This window comes from Micropterus salmoides, unplaced genomic scaffold, assembly GCF_014851395.1.
Source record: "Micropterus salmoides isolate LMB-PRFRI ecotype aquatic unplaced genomic scaffold, ASM1485139v1 Ms_hic_scaffold_18, whole genome shotgun sequence".
Taxonomy (NCBI): domain Eukaryota; kingdom Metazoa; phylum Chordata; class Actinopteri; order Centrarchiformes; family Centrarchidae; genus Micropterus; species Micropterus salmoides.
Genome location: NW_024040928.1, coordinates 17,805,135 through 17,821,368, shown reverse-complemented (window position 1 = coordinate 17,821,368; position 16,234 = coordinate 17,805,135). Strand labels below are relative to the sequence as shown.

Here is a 16,234-nt window from a genome sequence, read left to right as displayed (position 1 = left end):
AGTGGTTGCCAGAATCAAACCTGTGATCTTTCCATGACAAACCAGTCTAACAAGCATGCCTGCTGCTGAAGTGCTCTCAAAAGAGGCGTCACCATGGCAAAAAGACCTCCAAGTTACCTATTTGAAAGATGAGAGAGAGTGGGCATGTACCTGGATTCTTTGTGCTTGTTCTCAGTTTCACGTTTCATGTTTTTGAACGCGAGTCTGTGATCTTCGATGCTTTGAAGTCGGATAGGTTTAGGCTGAGCCGGTGCTGCTGGCAGCGAGAGAGTGACACTGTCCTATAGGGCATAGGACCGCAGTGTTGCCACAACACCGGAGCTGCCCGGGTCACTGGTGTATCGAGCTTTGATGATAAAGACTGGTGTCAAACTCGCATTGAGGTGGTATGAGGCTCTCTCATGCTGTCTTTCCCTTGCTTTCCTTGTCCTTTCTATGAAGCGAGACCTTGGAAAACGTTGAGGGAAACTTGGAAGACTTCTGTCTGATACGCTGCATGTGTGGTTTCATTTAAGCTGGCCTGACTGTGGGGCCTTGGGAGTCGGTAATCATATCTTAACAGATCTCTCCACAGACACAAGGTTGTGAGCCAGATTGGCACAGGCTTGACGCCAGATAGACTCCTGTAGTTGTACACACAAACTTGTCTCTCTTCTGTGGAAATAGGTCTTTCATTCATTGCCTCGGTGTGGAGTCTTCTCAGCATTACATTGTTAATCTTGTCATTAAACTCAATCTCTTGCTCTGTCTCGCTGTATAAATGCTCACACACATATTTACCACTCACACATATCAATTAGAAATCAAAGGTTTCTGTCTCTCACTGGTTTGGTAGTTATTGCCAGCTCCTTGTAAATGAAAAGTTTCTTTGGTTGGAACTGAGGCCAACCTAGTAGTCTTCATATGGCGTGCAGTCAGTCAGACTGTGGTCATCTGGAATGTCAGGAATTGGGATGCTAAACAGATAGAGACTGTAAGAATATGAAAGTGATATAAGTGTTAGAAGTTGCATACAGTGAGTCTTTTAAGTGCTTAGTTTTAAAGAGAGAGAAATACAGGGTCAGTGCCTGTCGAATGTGTGAATTTAATGTGAATTTTAACAGCTCTGTGTGTGACCTTCCAGCATCAGTAAATCTTTTAGACATTAATTTTGAGAGTCGTGTACTTATTGTAAACAAATAAGATGTTACACTTCTGAAATACTTTAACTAACTACATTTATTATTTAATAATATTCCAGTTTAAGCACTCTATGATCTGTCTACTTTGATTTATGGCACCTATAGTTGGTCTGTCCATTTTGAAATAGGAAATCCTCCACTGTGTCTCTAACTGAGGTTATGCCCATTTTCTTTACTGTTCAAGTTTTTTTTTCTCATCCAGGAAAGAGATTGTCTTTGGTTGTAAGGTTCTCAACCATAGCTTGTAGTTTTTACAATAGCTTTTTTTGACTTGTCAGATACCAACCCTTACACTATATTGCATTTTACATTTTGTGCCAGATATCACAAAGGCACTGTTCTACTGGTCTTAGCAAAATAAAACATTGGAAGTTTCTTGCAAAGGAAGATGTGAAAGACCCAAAACAAGCAACACCATCACTGTGATAGACAACAACAACAACAACAACAACAACAACAACAACAACACCAACAACAACAACATTTTATGTAGCAACACTATAACAGCATTTCTGTTGGTATGTTCGAGAGATACCAATTGTCTAGACTGTGGTCTTATATGTTTGCGGTAATTATAGCCAGGCATCATGATTACAACAACCATGTATTTAAAAATGCAATAGGCAGAGCCATTGTTTAGGGGACATGTAGGCCAACAATAGCCCTATAGCACAACAATGCAAGCAAGGGGCTACAAGTGTGGGCGTGTTGCTACAGGTTAGTACAGATAGAAAAGAAAACAAACCAGGAAGTCCAGTTTGAAGCTTTACAAGACAGGATACAACAGTTTATGCGACTGTGAGCCCAGATTATGCAATTGGAAGGTTCTCTTGGCAACAAGCAGTAACTGTCTCCAACATGTCAATGCTTACAAAGTAAATTAGACCAATGCTACATGGTAATTGCTACAAGGCAACACTACTTACATGTTTGAAATAAAATTGATTATTGAAAATCTCTCCCTTCTCTCATTTTCCCCTTTAGACGATTATAACTACCTGCCTGATGCGTTGCCTCCTCTTCCTGAAGTCCCGGACTCTGGCTCAGTCCTGAGCTCCGCTGACATACCGGCCCGCTGCCTCCGCAATCCGGCCTTCCGCTATACCTCCTTGCGCTACTGCTCCGCCCTCAGCATGGACTCCTCTCCCGACAGCGCCGAAAGGCCAATCAGCTACAGCTCCACCTCTTCCTCCGCTTCCTCCCGAGACAGTCACTGCTCGCTGGGCAGCCGCTCCACCCTCGTCCCCGCCCCTCACTGTAACCCAGGGACCTCAGACCAGGACTCCGGGGCGATTCGGTTGGAACTGGTCCCAGCCCGGCAGCTGGGATGCCGGGAGGACGATGAGAGAAATGATGGAGGGATGGACACAGGGAGGGGACAAGGAAGACAGGGCAGTGGACAGACTCTAATAGAACATTCAGAGCCTGAGCTGGCCCCAGATGGAGGAGAGCGGGCAGGTCAGGTGCAAGGACCCAGGACGTATGTGGACCGGGTGGTGCAGGAGATACTGGACACCGAGAGAACCTATGTCCAGGACCTGCGTAGCATTGTAGAAGTAAGGAACACTCAACCACAAACATATGTTAAAACACAACTTGTGTAAATTAGAAGCAGAAGGATTGGCAGGACATCAAATGTAGAGTGAGGCCTTGAAACAAAGTTGTGCTTTTACAGTGTATATCAGCTCCAAATGTGGCTTTTTAGCTTTCACCCAGGACATGTGTGTGAATTTAAAATGCTGAGATAAAAATGAGAAATAATCCTGATTGTTTCCCGAAGAATCTATTTTGTTTACAGTGGGGGGAGAAGTAAAAGTACATATATAGCAGTGTAAAAATGCAAGTGAAGTCCCACATTCAAAAGTACAAAAGTATTATCAGCTAAATATTCTACAAGTATCAATAATGGATACGTACTAGTTCTGCACTAAAATGGCACCTATTATTAGATAATCCTACAGTGTTAGAGCAGCATTTTACTGTTGTGTTAATCTGGTTTCAGTTTTAGGACATATATACTTTTTTAGAGAATATTTGACATTTTACCTCTTCAGACCTAGACTAAACACTGCTTTTTTGAAAGAGGTCACGTCGAAATGGTTGGGAACCACTGGTTTGATCTTTAACAATCCACTTGTTTATACTAAGCTTATCATATGATTTTTGTGTAGAATCTTAATCTGAAAAGTAACTAGAACCACTGTTCTATTCAATGACTAGAGGTAGAAAGTGGAGAATATCTTTCTCATGGTTAAAGAAAACGATAAACTAGAGTGTTTCCCAGCTGACCTAGTTGAGGTCCAAGCAGCAGTAGGAATCATGAATGTGTTTGACTGCGGAGCCTTCTTAACCCTGGTCTTTTTAGGAGGAATAAGGTGCTTTAAATCATCGGATAACCAGTGTTGGGCAAGTTACTCAGAAATTGTAATATTATTACTTTACTTATTACTGCGTGATAAAGTAACTAGTTACGTTACTAGTTAAGTTACTATTACTTTCCAGTGTTTCCCACAGAATGACAGCGGAGGGGGGGGTTATTCTAACATTGGACAGGTTTGTGCAGCGGTGTTCACGAGAGAGAGGGAGAGCCAGGAGGTGCTGCACGAATATATGCTCCTCAATACAGCAAAAAAATTATTTTAAATATGCCTGGTAAAAATTTGGAAAATCAGTATCTGGCGGTCAGAGTTGATAATTGTCCAAATTATTGGCTAATTATGGGAAACACTGCTTTCACTACCACCCCCCTTCACCCCCAAACAAAGCAGTCTCCCCTGACTTTTTAACTAACATCATATCCATAACAGCAGCAAGGAGTGTGGTATTTACAGAGCATATAGCCTAGGCCTAACGTTTCTTAACGGTACCGGCTGAAATAAACACATAAAGCAAGTAAATCCCGACTTTTAAACAGCGTTTTTATAATAGCAGTATTCAGTAGTTACAAAACGTTACATTAACGCCACTCTCTCCCGGCGAGTCCGAGCATCAGTGACAGAAGCTGCCGGAGTTTCTTTCACGAGTTTCACATTGCTGTGCTGCTTCAGCAGATGCTTCAATAAATCAGGTATAGAAATGTTCGCAGCTATTTGCTGCTCGCACAGAGTTTACAATAGATAACAATGTTCTTTGCATCTTAGACCGTGACACAATAATGGCAGTAACTACTTACAGCGGTGGAAAGAATGCCTCTCTCCCTCGTTCTACATTCTTCATTTAGTGTTTGGCTATCAGCGGACATTAACAACAAAGTCTGGTGCCGCTGAGCTGCCACACAGTCGTGGATTTACGTCAAAGATGGTGTGTTCAGTAACGAGTAACGCAGCGTTACTTGCCTTAGTAACTAGTAATAATATTTTTGTTTTAGAAAAGTAATTAGCAATAATGGCAGTAACTAGTTACAGCGGTGGAAAGAATGCCTCTCTCCCTCGTTCTACATTCTTCATTTAGTGTTTGGCTATCAGCGGACATTAACAACAAAGTCTGGTGCCGCTGAGCTGCCACACAGTCGTGGATTTACGTCAAAGATGGTGTGTTCAGTAACAAGTAACGCAGCGTTACTTGCCTTAGTAACTAGTAATAATATTTTTGTTTTAGAAAAGTAATTAGCAATAATGGCAGTAACTAGTTACTAGTAACGCGTTACTGCTCAACACTGCGGATAACACACATCCTTTGAGTTTTTGTGGTTTCCCTCACGTATGTGAGCTTGATGCCTGCTATGGAACTATGGGGATAAATCGCTGTCGATATCATTGTAAATGCACAGGCAAATAGATTCAGAATCTGCAAACCCTTCATCTATTTGTAGATCGTATTTTGTGTTTACAAATTTGTATATTTGTAACTAATTGTCTGTGCATTTGCAATGAAACAGGCATCATTTACCCCCATAAAGAACCTCCAATACACTAAGCTCACCTGCGCTCTAAGGTGGGGTTTTTGGCCGAGTTACATGACACCGATGCCTTTGTGCTACAGGCACACATTCAAAATGTTTTTTAAGCACACATACAATACTGTATGCACATACTCAGATGGTTACACTCTTTTTGTGAGATTGGCTTTGAACTGCAAGGATACATCTCGCCTCCAGTCAGAGCTTTAGTGGCTTTGTTAAGGTTAGGGTGTAGTGGTTTCTATCAAATGTTGCTTTTCTTTCTCTCTCTACCCTCTTTGTTTCTCTTTTCAGCTCTTTTTGATTTTCTATGAAACTTAAAATTCATATATTCTGTGCTCAAATGTGGTGTGTGTTAATTTACTTAATTTGAATTGATAGTGCTGTGAAATAACAAAAATGTTTTTGTTGAAGTTTTGCATGTGTGTAGGACCATGTAGGTCTTGGCGCTTTGCCCACCTATTCCTAAATCTTCCCTCTGCTTACTTCCCAACTCTAGGCTGTGAGTTCATAGGCCTGTGTGTGTGTGTGTGTGTGTGTGTGTGTGTGTAGATGACATGATATATATATATTGTCAAAAGAAAGCAGTAAACTCATAATCTTTTTTTCTGGTTGTGGCCTGTCGCCCCTGATCGATGTGCCATCCTCTACTGCTCCACCTTCCTTTCCTTCCCTCTTCAGGATGCAGACGTGAGGAAAAGGGGGGATGAGACAGAGGAAGGTAGGGAGAGGGACTTAGCTCTGAGATAACAATGTCCAAAGTAGGTTATGCAAACACTGAACAGAGCTTAGGAGCTGTACCTAATAACCCTCTACTTCCTCTACTCTGCAGACCACCTATTGCCATTAGACAAGAAGACCACCCAGCCCTGAAAGACCACACTTACATGGCAGGACAGCTAATTCTTCACCAGTACATTAGGAAAAGACACGTCCATTTAGCCTTTCTTCACCTCTTTAATAACAGTTCCAGTGGGTGTACAGAGATGGATTGCACTGATTGTATCTTTATGAATGGAGCTTTTAACATGACATGACCTATACTGAGGAAAAGACTGGAGCTGCTGGAGCACAGCATCGACCGATCTATTATTAGCACTGTCGTATGTGAGCTGCTCCTGCAACGCCCGTTTCAGTAATCCCTTTACCCATGCTGCTTCCTGCGAGGGAAGAAGGTGTGACAGCTTTAACTCAAATATTTACCCAGACTCCCCTGGGCTCACCTGTGTTTCATCTGTCAGCGGTGGTGTTGTGGTCCACATATACTCTGCTGCCTGTGTGTGAACTGTACGTGTGGATTTAGATTAGTCACAGTGTACATGTGTAACTATTGCACAGTTTGTTGGTTTGTGCAAGGATGAATACATTTCTATGGTAGCCCTGAAAGCTCAACCTACTGCAACTTAAGAAAACACATGCAAATAAAGAAAATATCTTCACCAGTTTGACAACACATGCACAATTGGAAAGAAAAACACACCGTGCAAACACAGAAACATGTGGCAAATACAGGATACCCAACCAAATACAGAAACTCTGCAAGTTGCCAGAACACAGTGGAAATTAATTACAAACAACAGAAGTTTCCAGGGGATACAAAAACGTGATGAAAACACCTGAAATATTTATAATCCCTGGAAACATCTGTTGTTTTGTAACAAATTTCTGTTGTGTTCTGTGCGACTTGCTGTGTTTCTGTATTTGGTTGTTTCCTGTATTTTGTTCTTTTTTCTCATTTAGCTGTGTTTTTTTTCTCTAAATTCTGCATGGATTGTGAAATTTGTGAAAATGTTTTCTTCATTTGCATTTGTTTTGTCTATTTGTGAGTTTCAGTGCATTGAGCTCTCAGAGCTGTTTCTTAGTTCTGTCTTAGTTATGTGGGATCGCCCTCTTTTGCGCGATCAGTGTGTTTAATGAGGCAAATCTGTTAAACACAAACAACCTCAAAGACAAGGCTCTGATCTTCGTCTCCCTCCACCATCTCTTCCTCTGGTTTCCCCTTTTTTTCCGCTCTGAGACCTGGAACGCATCGCCAGGCCATTTGAAGTTGACCAGAAGATTGGAAATAAACTGGGAACATCACTTGGCCTGCAGAAACAATCAAACAACGAGATTTGGATTTGCTGAGGGATGTGTTTGGTGTGTAGGAAAGAGTGTGTACTTGAGGAGGTTAATGGTTAACACGAGAAAGTATTAAGTTTGTACATGTTAGGTCTGATGCTTAGCAGGGAGTGTACCTTAAGAGGTGTGTGTGTGTGTGCGTGTGTGCGTGTGTGTGTGCGCGTGTGCATGCGGCTACCCATTGTTGAACTAAGTCAGGCTTTAGCTGAGGGTGATGAGTGAATGGGTCATGCCCGGTCAGATTCGTGACCCCGTGGCTAATAAAGCATCACATTACACGTGACCTCCAATAGTCAACAAAATCTAAACATGACCCTTTGACGTGACCCCCGACATAATCACCAACCTGCCCGTTAATCTTATTGTGTAACTCAAATCCTCAAAAACAAAATCTTGGCCTAAAGCACTTGTATAACCTTTAAGCCCTAAACATCCAAGATGGCTGTCATTCACTCCACAGTTTCAATTAATTCTCCAATGTTTGTTTTAGCTGTTTGTCTCTTTTTTACATCACAGCACTTCTCCTAACCAAACACAATTTAATGGGACCGCTCAGGCTCAGCTATTATAATAATAATGATAATGATGGCTAAATACATAAAACATTACAGGGAACAGAAGCAGAAGCAGAAATTATGCAAACAGACTTAAAGGGAGTGAACAGGGAGAGCCCCTCTCTCTGTTCTCTTTGGTCTCCCATAAAACACACAAATGTTGTGTGTGCTGAAATGATCAGTGGGTGTGCGTTTGTGCATGTTCAGGGAAGCCTGGTACTTTTCTCTGTGTTGTAATGTCTGTCCTGCCTAGTTGCAGGTTGTGATCTGGTTTGAAAACCATTACTGTGCTGCCACCAGGATGCATCCTCTTCCTTAACCACTAACCATACCTGTTTCTGGTGTGAAGGTTTAAATACAGCTGCACTGGTGGTTGAGATCATTTTTGTGTGAGTGTGTGTGTGTGCGCGCGCGCACTGGAGTTTCAAGTGTTCTTCCTGTGTTTTGGGACTTTGGCAACTATCAGAGCTTCACATATCCATCAGTGAGACAGACGAGCAAAAGACGCTTTGTAGGAAGGAGCAGAGAGATATACACAGACGTTCTTGCATGATCTCGTTTTACTACTTTACTGATCTTATAAAGACTGTTGTTAGTGCTGCAGAATAGTGAACAAGCATAATCAGCATGCTGACTGCACAGAGAGAAGAACTGGGCTCCCAACAGAGAAACATACAGCTAAAACAATCAGTACCTCTGCGACTGTCTTTCTCGCTCCACCCTTCACTTTCTTTCTTCAGGGCAGACTGAGACCTGAGACTGGTGTTTAATCACCCAGAGTCATATCAGCACTCCTCACTAACTGCAGTTATGGAGAGCCAGAGAGTAAAATCCTCTCAAAAGACTTATACTTGTGTTTCAACAGGGAGCCATGTTAAACCTGTGTTTCCCAGAATTTTTCTGCCTCTGGGATTCATTTACTCTAAACCACATGACCTGGGTATTATTTCCTTATCAAGCTGTTTACACAAAACAACAATAGGGATCAGGCACAAATGGGCTGTCTTAAAATACATTACACATGGTTTTGACAGTTACACCAGATTTTACTTTTGTCTCTCCCACTTTAAATCTAATTAAAAACGGAAACCATATATAACAACAGTGTTTTAGTTTTATGTTTTTGTGTGAGTTTTTATTTCAATAAAAATTGCTTCTGTATGTTTCAGTGCAATGTAACTGCAACCCTGGAGAGTAGGCACAAAGCGTGAATGTAAAAATAAACTGTGTATCTGGATGCTACAGGATTATGACATTAATGAAGTGTTCATTATTATGTGGCTTGGACTGGGACACATCGTGTCGACCTCCACTGGGACATATTAACAGTTCTGGTCCTCCTGAGACACGGAAAATAATATGCTTCCTTGACAGAAATCGTCAATAAACACTTTTCTGAAAGTAACCTTAAATCAAACTACTCATGCTTTGGTGTCTGAAACAGTCTTAAACGAAAGAAATGTCACTTAGCAGCTCTAAAAATGTGACTAATCATCCATTAACGTACAGATTACTCACAGAATTTAATTATGGAAGAATATGAATCGTGGTCACAAGGCTATCGAACCAAAGTGGTGCAAAGTAGAGTCAAGTGGCCTAAGAGAGTAGTGGAAGCTGAAGGAGTCACAATGTGAGTGGTCTGTCAAAATCAAGTGTGTGTGTGTGCTGAGAGGCTGATGGCAACCAAAATTTCAACCATGCAGATCGAATGTGACGACTTTCTTTCTTTGTCTCTGCAGGACTACTTGGAGTGTATCAGTAATCAGTCTCGGCTGGCCCTGGGCTCTGAGGATAAAGGCTCTCTGTTCGGCAACATCCAGGACATCTACCACTTTAACAGGTACAACCTACATGCACAGACATGTAGACTTGAGGCCTAATGCCCCCGTCCACACCATTATCGAATGGATAGTCGTTTACGACTCGGAAGCATTCACATCACAGGACAATTCAAGACAGTTGTGTGATTACAGCGTTGGTTAAAAATACTGCGCACTGACAATAAAATACTAAACCAATTACATTTATATGGGTGAAACTACCTTTAACAATGCACTTTGGCTGACATGAGGTGTTCCTATTTTCTTGATTTTCAGGCTCTATGTTATAAGCGCTAGGTCAGACACAACAGAAAAATCTGTTTTCCCAGACTTTATGTAAACAATATTTACAAGTTTGAATGTCATTATTACGATAACTCTGATACAACAAAACTTTGGCATTTGACTTGACTGCCTAAAGGTTTGAATGCTCCTGAGACTGGAAGAAAATAAATATTCTAAAGTCTCAAGTTTTGACCTCAAAAAATTCTTGAAGTAATAAAAAAATAAAGAAGATAGCAACAGGCAGACCTTACATTGCGGCATAGCTTCAATATTTTGTCATTAAGCCTCATTTAAAGGACTTAATCTCAGCCATGCGGGGGGAAAAATCATATCAGTAAATGGTCTAAATCTTTTCAATGAAAAACATCCTTGATCTTGACTTTCAGTTTGCTAATGAAGACTGGAGACTCAACTTTGGCTTTCCCCAAAGGTCTAAAAACACCTCTGGCTACACATAAATACACAGACAGACTCTGGCCTCTCTCAGGCTCAACAACAACGCCCTGCGAATAGTGAAACTGAGCTGAGCAACCTGTTGATTTGTGGGAAGGGCGTTGCTGACAGTCAGGTGTGTGTAGGTCACTGTTTGCATATTTTTCTCCTCCGGCACTTCACTGTATGTGTGTGTGTGTGTGTGTATGTGTGTGTGTGTGTGTGTTGCGTATTCAGACGAGATGGCTAGTTGAGCATCAGCCATGGTGGTCTGCAGACACAAATGTTGCACACTCTTTCTCCCACCTATTCTCAGCTGTCATGCGCGGACAAACTGGCCAGTAAAAGGAAGCATGGAAGTAGTTTAAAGCGGTCACAGTGACCTCATCATTCAGCCATGAAACAATAACTCCAACAGCAGCCTTTTATTTAATTTTTTTTCCACAGTGTGCACTTACATACACAGCTACACACAGGAGCTGCCTAGTTTGAATTCATGGAAGTTTCTCATTTGTTTAGAGCCAAGTGCACTATGACCTAATTTCTGTACCCAGGGTGACTCTTGCTCCTGAAACTCACTGTTTGGAACAATGAATCGTGGGAGAGTAGTTTATACTTATGTGTCTAGGGAAGAAGAGGAAGAAGGGGAAGAGAGTATGCATGGGTGATAGGTAGTAGGAAAATATGTGTGGACATTTTCACTTCATAAACTGATTTCTTGGAGAACTGTGTTTGTTTCAGGGACCTTCTTCATGATCTTGAGAAGTGCAACGCTGACCCTGTGGCCATCGCAGAGTGCTTCGTATCCAAGGTACCCTGTGGCCTTTTTTCTCCACCTTCTCTCCCCCACCCATCTCTCTGTCTCCAGTGGCGGAGAGTGAATTTACTCACGTACTGTATTTAAGTAGAAATGATAAGGTACCTTATTTGAGTAAATCTACTTTATGTGGCTTTACACTTCTACTTCACTACATTTCAGAGGCAAATATTGTACGTTTTAGTCGTTACTAGTTGTTACTACTAGTTGTTACTAGTTACTTTTCAGATTAAGATTTTAAATCATTTAAAAAAAACACTGGTTTTATCCTTTTTGGGTCGTAACTCCTTTCAAAAAGCAGTGTCGGTTGGGACCCCTTGTCATGTTTCAGATATCTATGAGTTGTTAGCAGTTCTACCTAACAAATACACAATTCCCCTTTAAACTTTTCAGATGGTTTTATTTAAATAACAGTTCAAGGCCCAAATTAACTAATACTTAACAAAAGAATTAAGAATATGTATAAAACAATAATACACATCTGTGAAACAGAAATACACATCAGTGTTAATGTACTTTTACTTAAGTAGGGTTTTGAATGCAGGACATAATGGAGTTTTTTTTTTACATTGCTATATTGGTACTTTTACTTAAGTAAAGGTTGTCAGTGCTTTGTCCACCACTGTCTGCACACTCCTCCTCTGCTTGTTGAAACTTGTCCAAACAGCTGGTACACACACACACACACACACACACACACAGAACATAAAATGAGAAACAGGCAATGCTCTTTTATTAGAGATACATAATAAAAATCAGGTGAAGACATGGTATGAAGTCAGTGAAGTTTATTGAGGTGAGTAGCATTATTGTGTTGGTTTGAATCTCAGTTTTAAGTGCAAAGGAAGGACAACTCCAAAGCAACTCCAGAGGAATTTAAGGACTGTCCAAATATATAATCACCTTTTTACTGGAGGGGGGTAATAACAGTGGTTTATCATGAAAAAGTGAACTCAGCACTCTGTCTGTGCGTTTTCGCTTTTATTCCACCCCTACTCCTCACCCATCCATTCCCTAAAAAAAATTAAAAAATGCATGATTATGTCCCGTGATAATGTGCTGCATTCCGGCTCTTCCTCTAAAACACTTTACATTCCCTCCCTACCCTACTGCAATCACACCCAATACCACAGAGCAACTGTCTGACCATGTAGAAAACAAACATGTCACAGTCAGCGTCACAGACTCCCTAAATGCAGCAGCTGTTGTTGAGACAAACCCGCTTTATAACAGCCCACAGCACCACTCTGCATAATTAACTGGGATCCATAAACAAACCAGCGTGATGACATCTTGTAACCAACAGATCAATGTAAAGTTGCAGTTACAAAAGTCTCAACAGGAAACAAAGCTATTTTTTGATGAACTGATCTGAGATAACCCCCTAATTTAAAATTCAGACAACCAATTATTGACTTCTACACTGTAGCCTATACAGCATTTGTTATATCGCTCCACGTCTTAAAGTCCAAATCGCACCCTGCTTCTGATAACCTCTCTCTCATGAGACTCATACTGCAGATGTCCATTAAAGCATTTTTATTTTATTGCTCCTGACCTGCTGCTCCAGGTACTATCCAACGCACACACACACACCTGTATAGTGTTTCACAGCCACTCACGTCCCACACAGAATCACCTTTTGCCTTTAAACACATAAAAACAACATAATACATCACCATTTGGGAAGTTGTTCAAAAATGTGTTAATATGCATAGATACAGTTTAGTTACAGTACTCAGGTTTAATCCGGTGCATACATGGTGACTGTGATTTAACCCAAAATTTTAGCCTTAAACAGGCATTTAATGTAGTCCATACATATTCTTACACAACCTAAAGTTTACTTTACTAAAACATAATGTTTCCATTGAGACTGAAAGTTAATTCTCAATTGTAGAAATTGCAGTTTGCATATAATCACACTGTAAGGTCCATTAGTAGCTGTTCTGGAGCTTCCAGTCATATCACACAATTTTTATCAGAAGAAGAATTTTGCCTATTGTTAGTGGTATTTTAGATGTTCGAGCACCTTTAAGACTTCTCGTCCGTGTTTGCTTAAAAGTTGACATTAAAAGTGCATTTTTGACCCTGGAAATAGCACAGGGAGACTTTTAAATGCTCTGACAAAATGGAAATCTAGACAATCACATACAATGATCTGCTGAAGAAGATCGTCTAATACGGTGTAAAGCTCACAAGCAGATGTTTCCATGCTTAAATAACTGAATTACATTCACATACATTCCTTTAATATTAGTTCAGATAAACATATAGTAGTTGTGTCTTGGGTGTGACTGTTTGTGTTCATATATTTGTGTGTTTTAAGTCTCCTAATGTTCTAGTGTAAATATTTAGTCACCACTGACCTTCACGCCCCCTTTACATTGAGACATCGTGTGTGTGTGTGTGCGTGTGTGCGTGCATGCATGCGTGCGTGCTTCATCATTTCGCAGGCTGAGTTCTGGTAAAAGTGTTGTAACCAGAATAGTAACCCGAGTTCTTTTGTTTGGTAGAAGGTTAGTCACGGTTGCTAAGACCCAGAAAAATCACAAAACCTCTCTTTCTCTATCTGCTGTGAAATATGCACGCACACACACACACACACAGACACAATTACACTCACTTCTAATACTTTTCTAGTCTGAGCAGCCAAGAATCACAGCCCAGCACAGTGTTTGAAGAAGAGACAGATCTAGTTGTAAATCTCTCCCTCTCCCTCAGATAATTGGCTGTCTATGCTCATGTACCTCTCAGCTCCACTAAATCCTAACTGTGCTATGTGTTGAGTAAGCCTTTAAAGCATTTTATGGGTTGCTACATGCTGACTGAAACACAGAGGGCACAATTACAACAAGATTTTAAGCTTTTTTTTTTTTCTCCGCCCCTAGTGATCTGTCGTGTTCACTGCTTACCTGATGACTCACTGTGACCAGTCCAGTCTCGACAAATCAGTGCAACAAAAAATCTACAGATTTATTTTATTAAGTGTTCAGTGGATGCTGTTACAACTCGACCTTTTTTTGGTTCACTGTGTAGTCTTTAGCAGCGCAGCTCAGAAAAATAAAAATCTTTCTATATAATTTGTATGTTGATACACTGGAAAGGGATTTTTTTTTCTCTCACATCCAGTATTTGGATGTGATGATTATAGATTTAGCTTAGCTTATATTTCTTAAAGGGTGTATATTATAGATCTGAGCTATTTCAGGGTCTGCTGGTTGGGTGTGTGCAGACGTGCATGCTCTGCACATATTTGTATTACATAGAAGCATTTATGTATCTTGTGGTCTTGTGTTCACGGTCCAGAGAGATATTAAGAGTGTGTATAAGGAGTTCGTGTTAGTATGTGTCATCAGAAATCGATGGTGGCACATCTGGTTGTGTTTAGGCCTGGTCTGTGGCGGCAGACTGCTGGAGACGAGGAGGAGAGCTCTGCTCTTCAATTTAGGACAGTTCCCACTGAGCACCTCAGGCTAACTGTCTGTGTGCCTTTATCTGTGTGTGTTCATATGTTCAGTATAGTCTTGGGAGATGCTCTGTTTGTGTTCATGTAGGTAGGCTGAATTGTTTGCCATTTCCTTGAATAGGAATGTATATTTACCTATAGCGAGAAACAAAAAGTTCACACACATCCTAGTCTATGCATACTGGAATTTTACTATGAATCACATGTTGGAAAATGTGTGTGAATGTCCACATTGCTCTGTGTGTGTGTGCGTGTACATTATAAACCAGGACAGATTGTCATCTGCCATGTGTGTGTCACTTCCTGCAACCCCCAAGTGTTTATGGACACAAATAAAGTTCAATTAGACTGTCACGTTATGCAACTGTCAGGGGTTCATCTTGGGGCCTCCAAGAGAGCACAATGACTGGGCAGAAAAGCTTTTTTAAAGAGGAGGAATGCAAGATTGTGGAAGCAAAGAAAAGTAGAATATCGATGAAGAGAGAGAGGAAAAATGTATCAGGAGGAATACTGGAAACGATACGGTGACGGAGAGCAAAGGAAGTTTCTGAGAGCAGAGAGAAAGAGGTTCAGACTAGCTTTGATAAGTCATGCCATCCCTGATGTCTTTGATGTTCAGAGAGGCATGCAAGGTGGGAAAAGGCTCAATTAAAGGGGCGGCGATGAAGTATGAGGGGATATTTAATCCGAGCGCTCAGGGCTGTTGGGATCAACAGAGACTTAAAGGCCAGCACGCAGGCTAATCATAAGCTACAGGGTTGACTTTCAATTAGTAGCGGTAAACGGAGGAGAAAGAGGATGCCTTGTCTGTGGGCTCAGAGTGTGCAGAGACGTAAACAAGAAATAACCGGCCAGTCATCAAAACTGCACCAAACCACTGCAAATACAGTACAACCAGTGATGGAGAGGAGAAAAAAACGGAGAAGGATCGTACAGTACCAGTGGGTGGTTTTGTATGTTTGTATGTATAAATATGTATTTATAGATGAAGAAATGAGAAAATGTATGTAGACCGGATGTTGACTGTGAATGAAGCTTTGCGCTTTACAGGGGGAAAAAATCTGTATAATCATAATCAATATATATCATTCAAACAAACATGTTGGATACTACATATATGCATATACCAACCTGCAAACACACATAAATACACACATGTAAATAAATTGCCCAAATAAAATACTTTTTCAATTTTCAAAAAAGCCCTACGATAAAAAATATTTTTCAGAAAGAGATTTGAAATGAGGTTTGTTTGAGGGTTGAGATGCCCTAAAAGTAAAAGCTCATGATAAAGTACATGATTTGTTGTTAAAGAGCAAAAACACTCTTCGTGGGTCTTTTAATTAGTATTTATGTAATTATGTTGGGAGAAACAACACACCGAAAAATTGAAACAGAATGTCTGAAATGCATCCTTATAATGGAAAACATTATATCTGCTCACAGTGAGAATTACATGAGATCTTTAGATCTGAGATCTCTTCAGTTTGTCCTGTTTCATGTTTACTTAAATACATCAACTAATTTGTCCTTGTTGTATTTTACAGAGTGAGGAATTCCACATTTATACTCAATACTGCACCAACTACCCACGGTAAGACAGCAACCAAAGTGTCTGTGTGTGTGTGTGTGTGTGTGTGTGTGTGTGTGTGTGTGT

General features: G+C 40.8%; 1 protein-coding gene across 3 annotated transcripts in view; it reads left to right on the top strand.

Annotated features, from left to right (window-relative positions):
- The window catches only part of LOC119908805 (pleckstrin homology domain-containing family G member 1), a 71,562-nt gene that overhangs the window by 43,050 nt on the left and 12,278 nt on the right, over window positions 1–16,234 (top strand). For all 3 annotated transcript variants that reach the window (XM_038726673.1, XM_038726675.1, XM_038726674.1), the window contains exons 2-5: window positions 2,166–2,737; window positions 9,494–9,594; window positions 11,033–11,102; window positions 16,125–16,171. In XM_038726673.1, coding sequence (XP_038582601.1) covers window positions 2,166–2,737; window positions 9,494–9,594; window positions 11,033–11,102; window positions 16,125–16,171 — 790 coding nt within the window. The remainder of the gene's footprint in view (window positions 1–2,165; window positions 2,738–9,493; window positions 9,595–11,032; window positions 11,103–16,124; window positions 16,172–16,234) is intronic.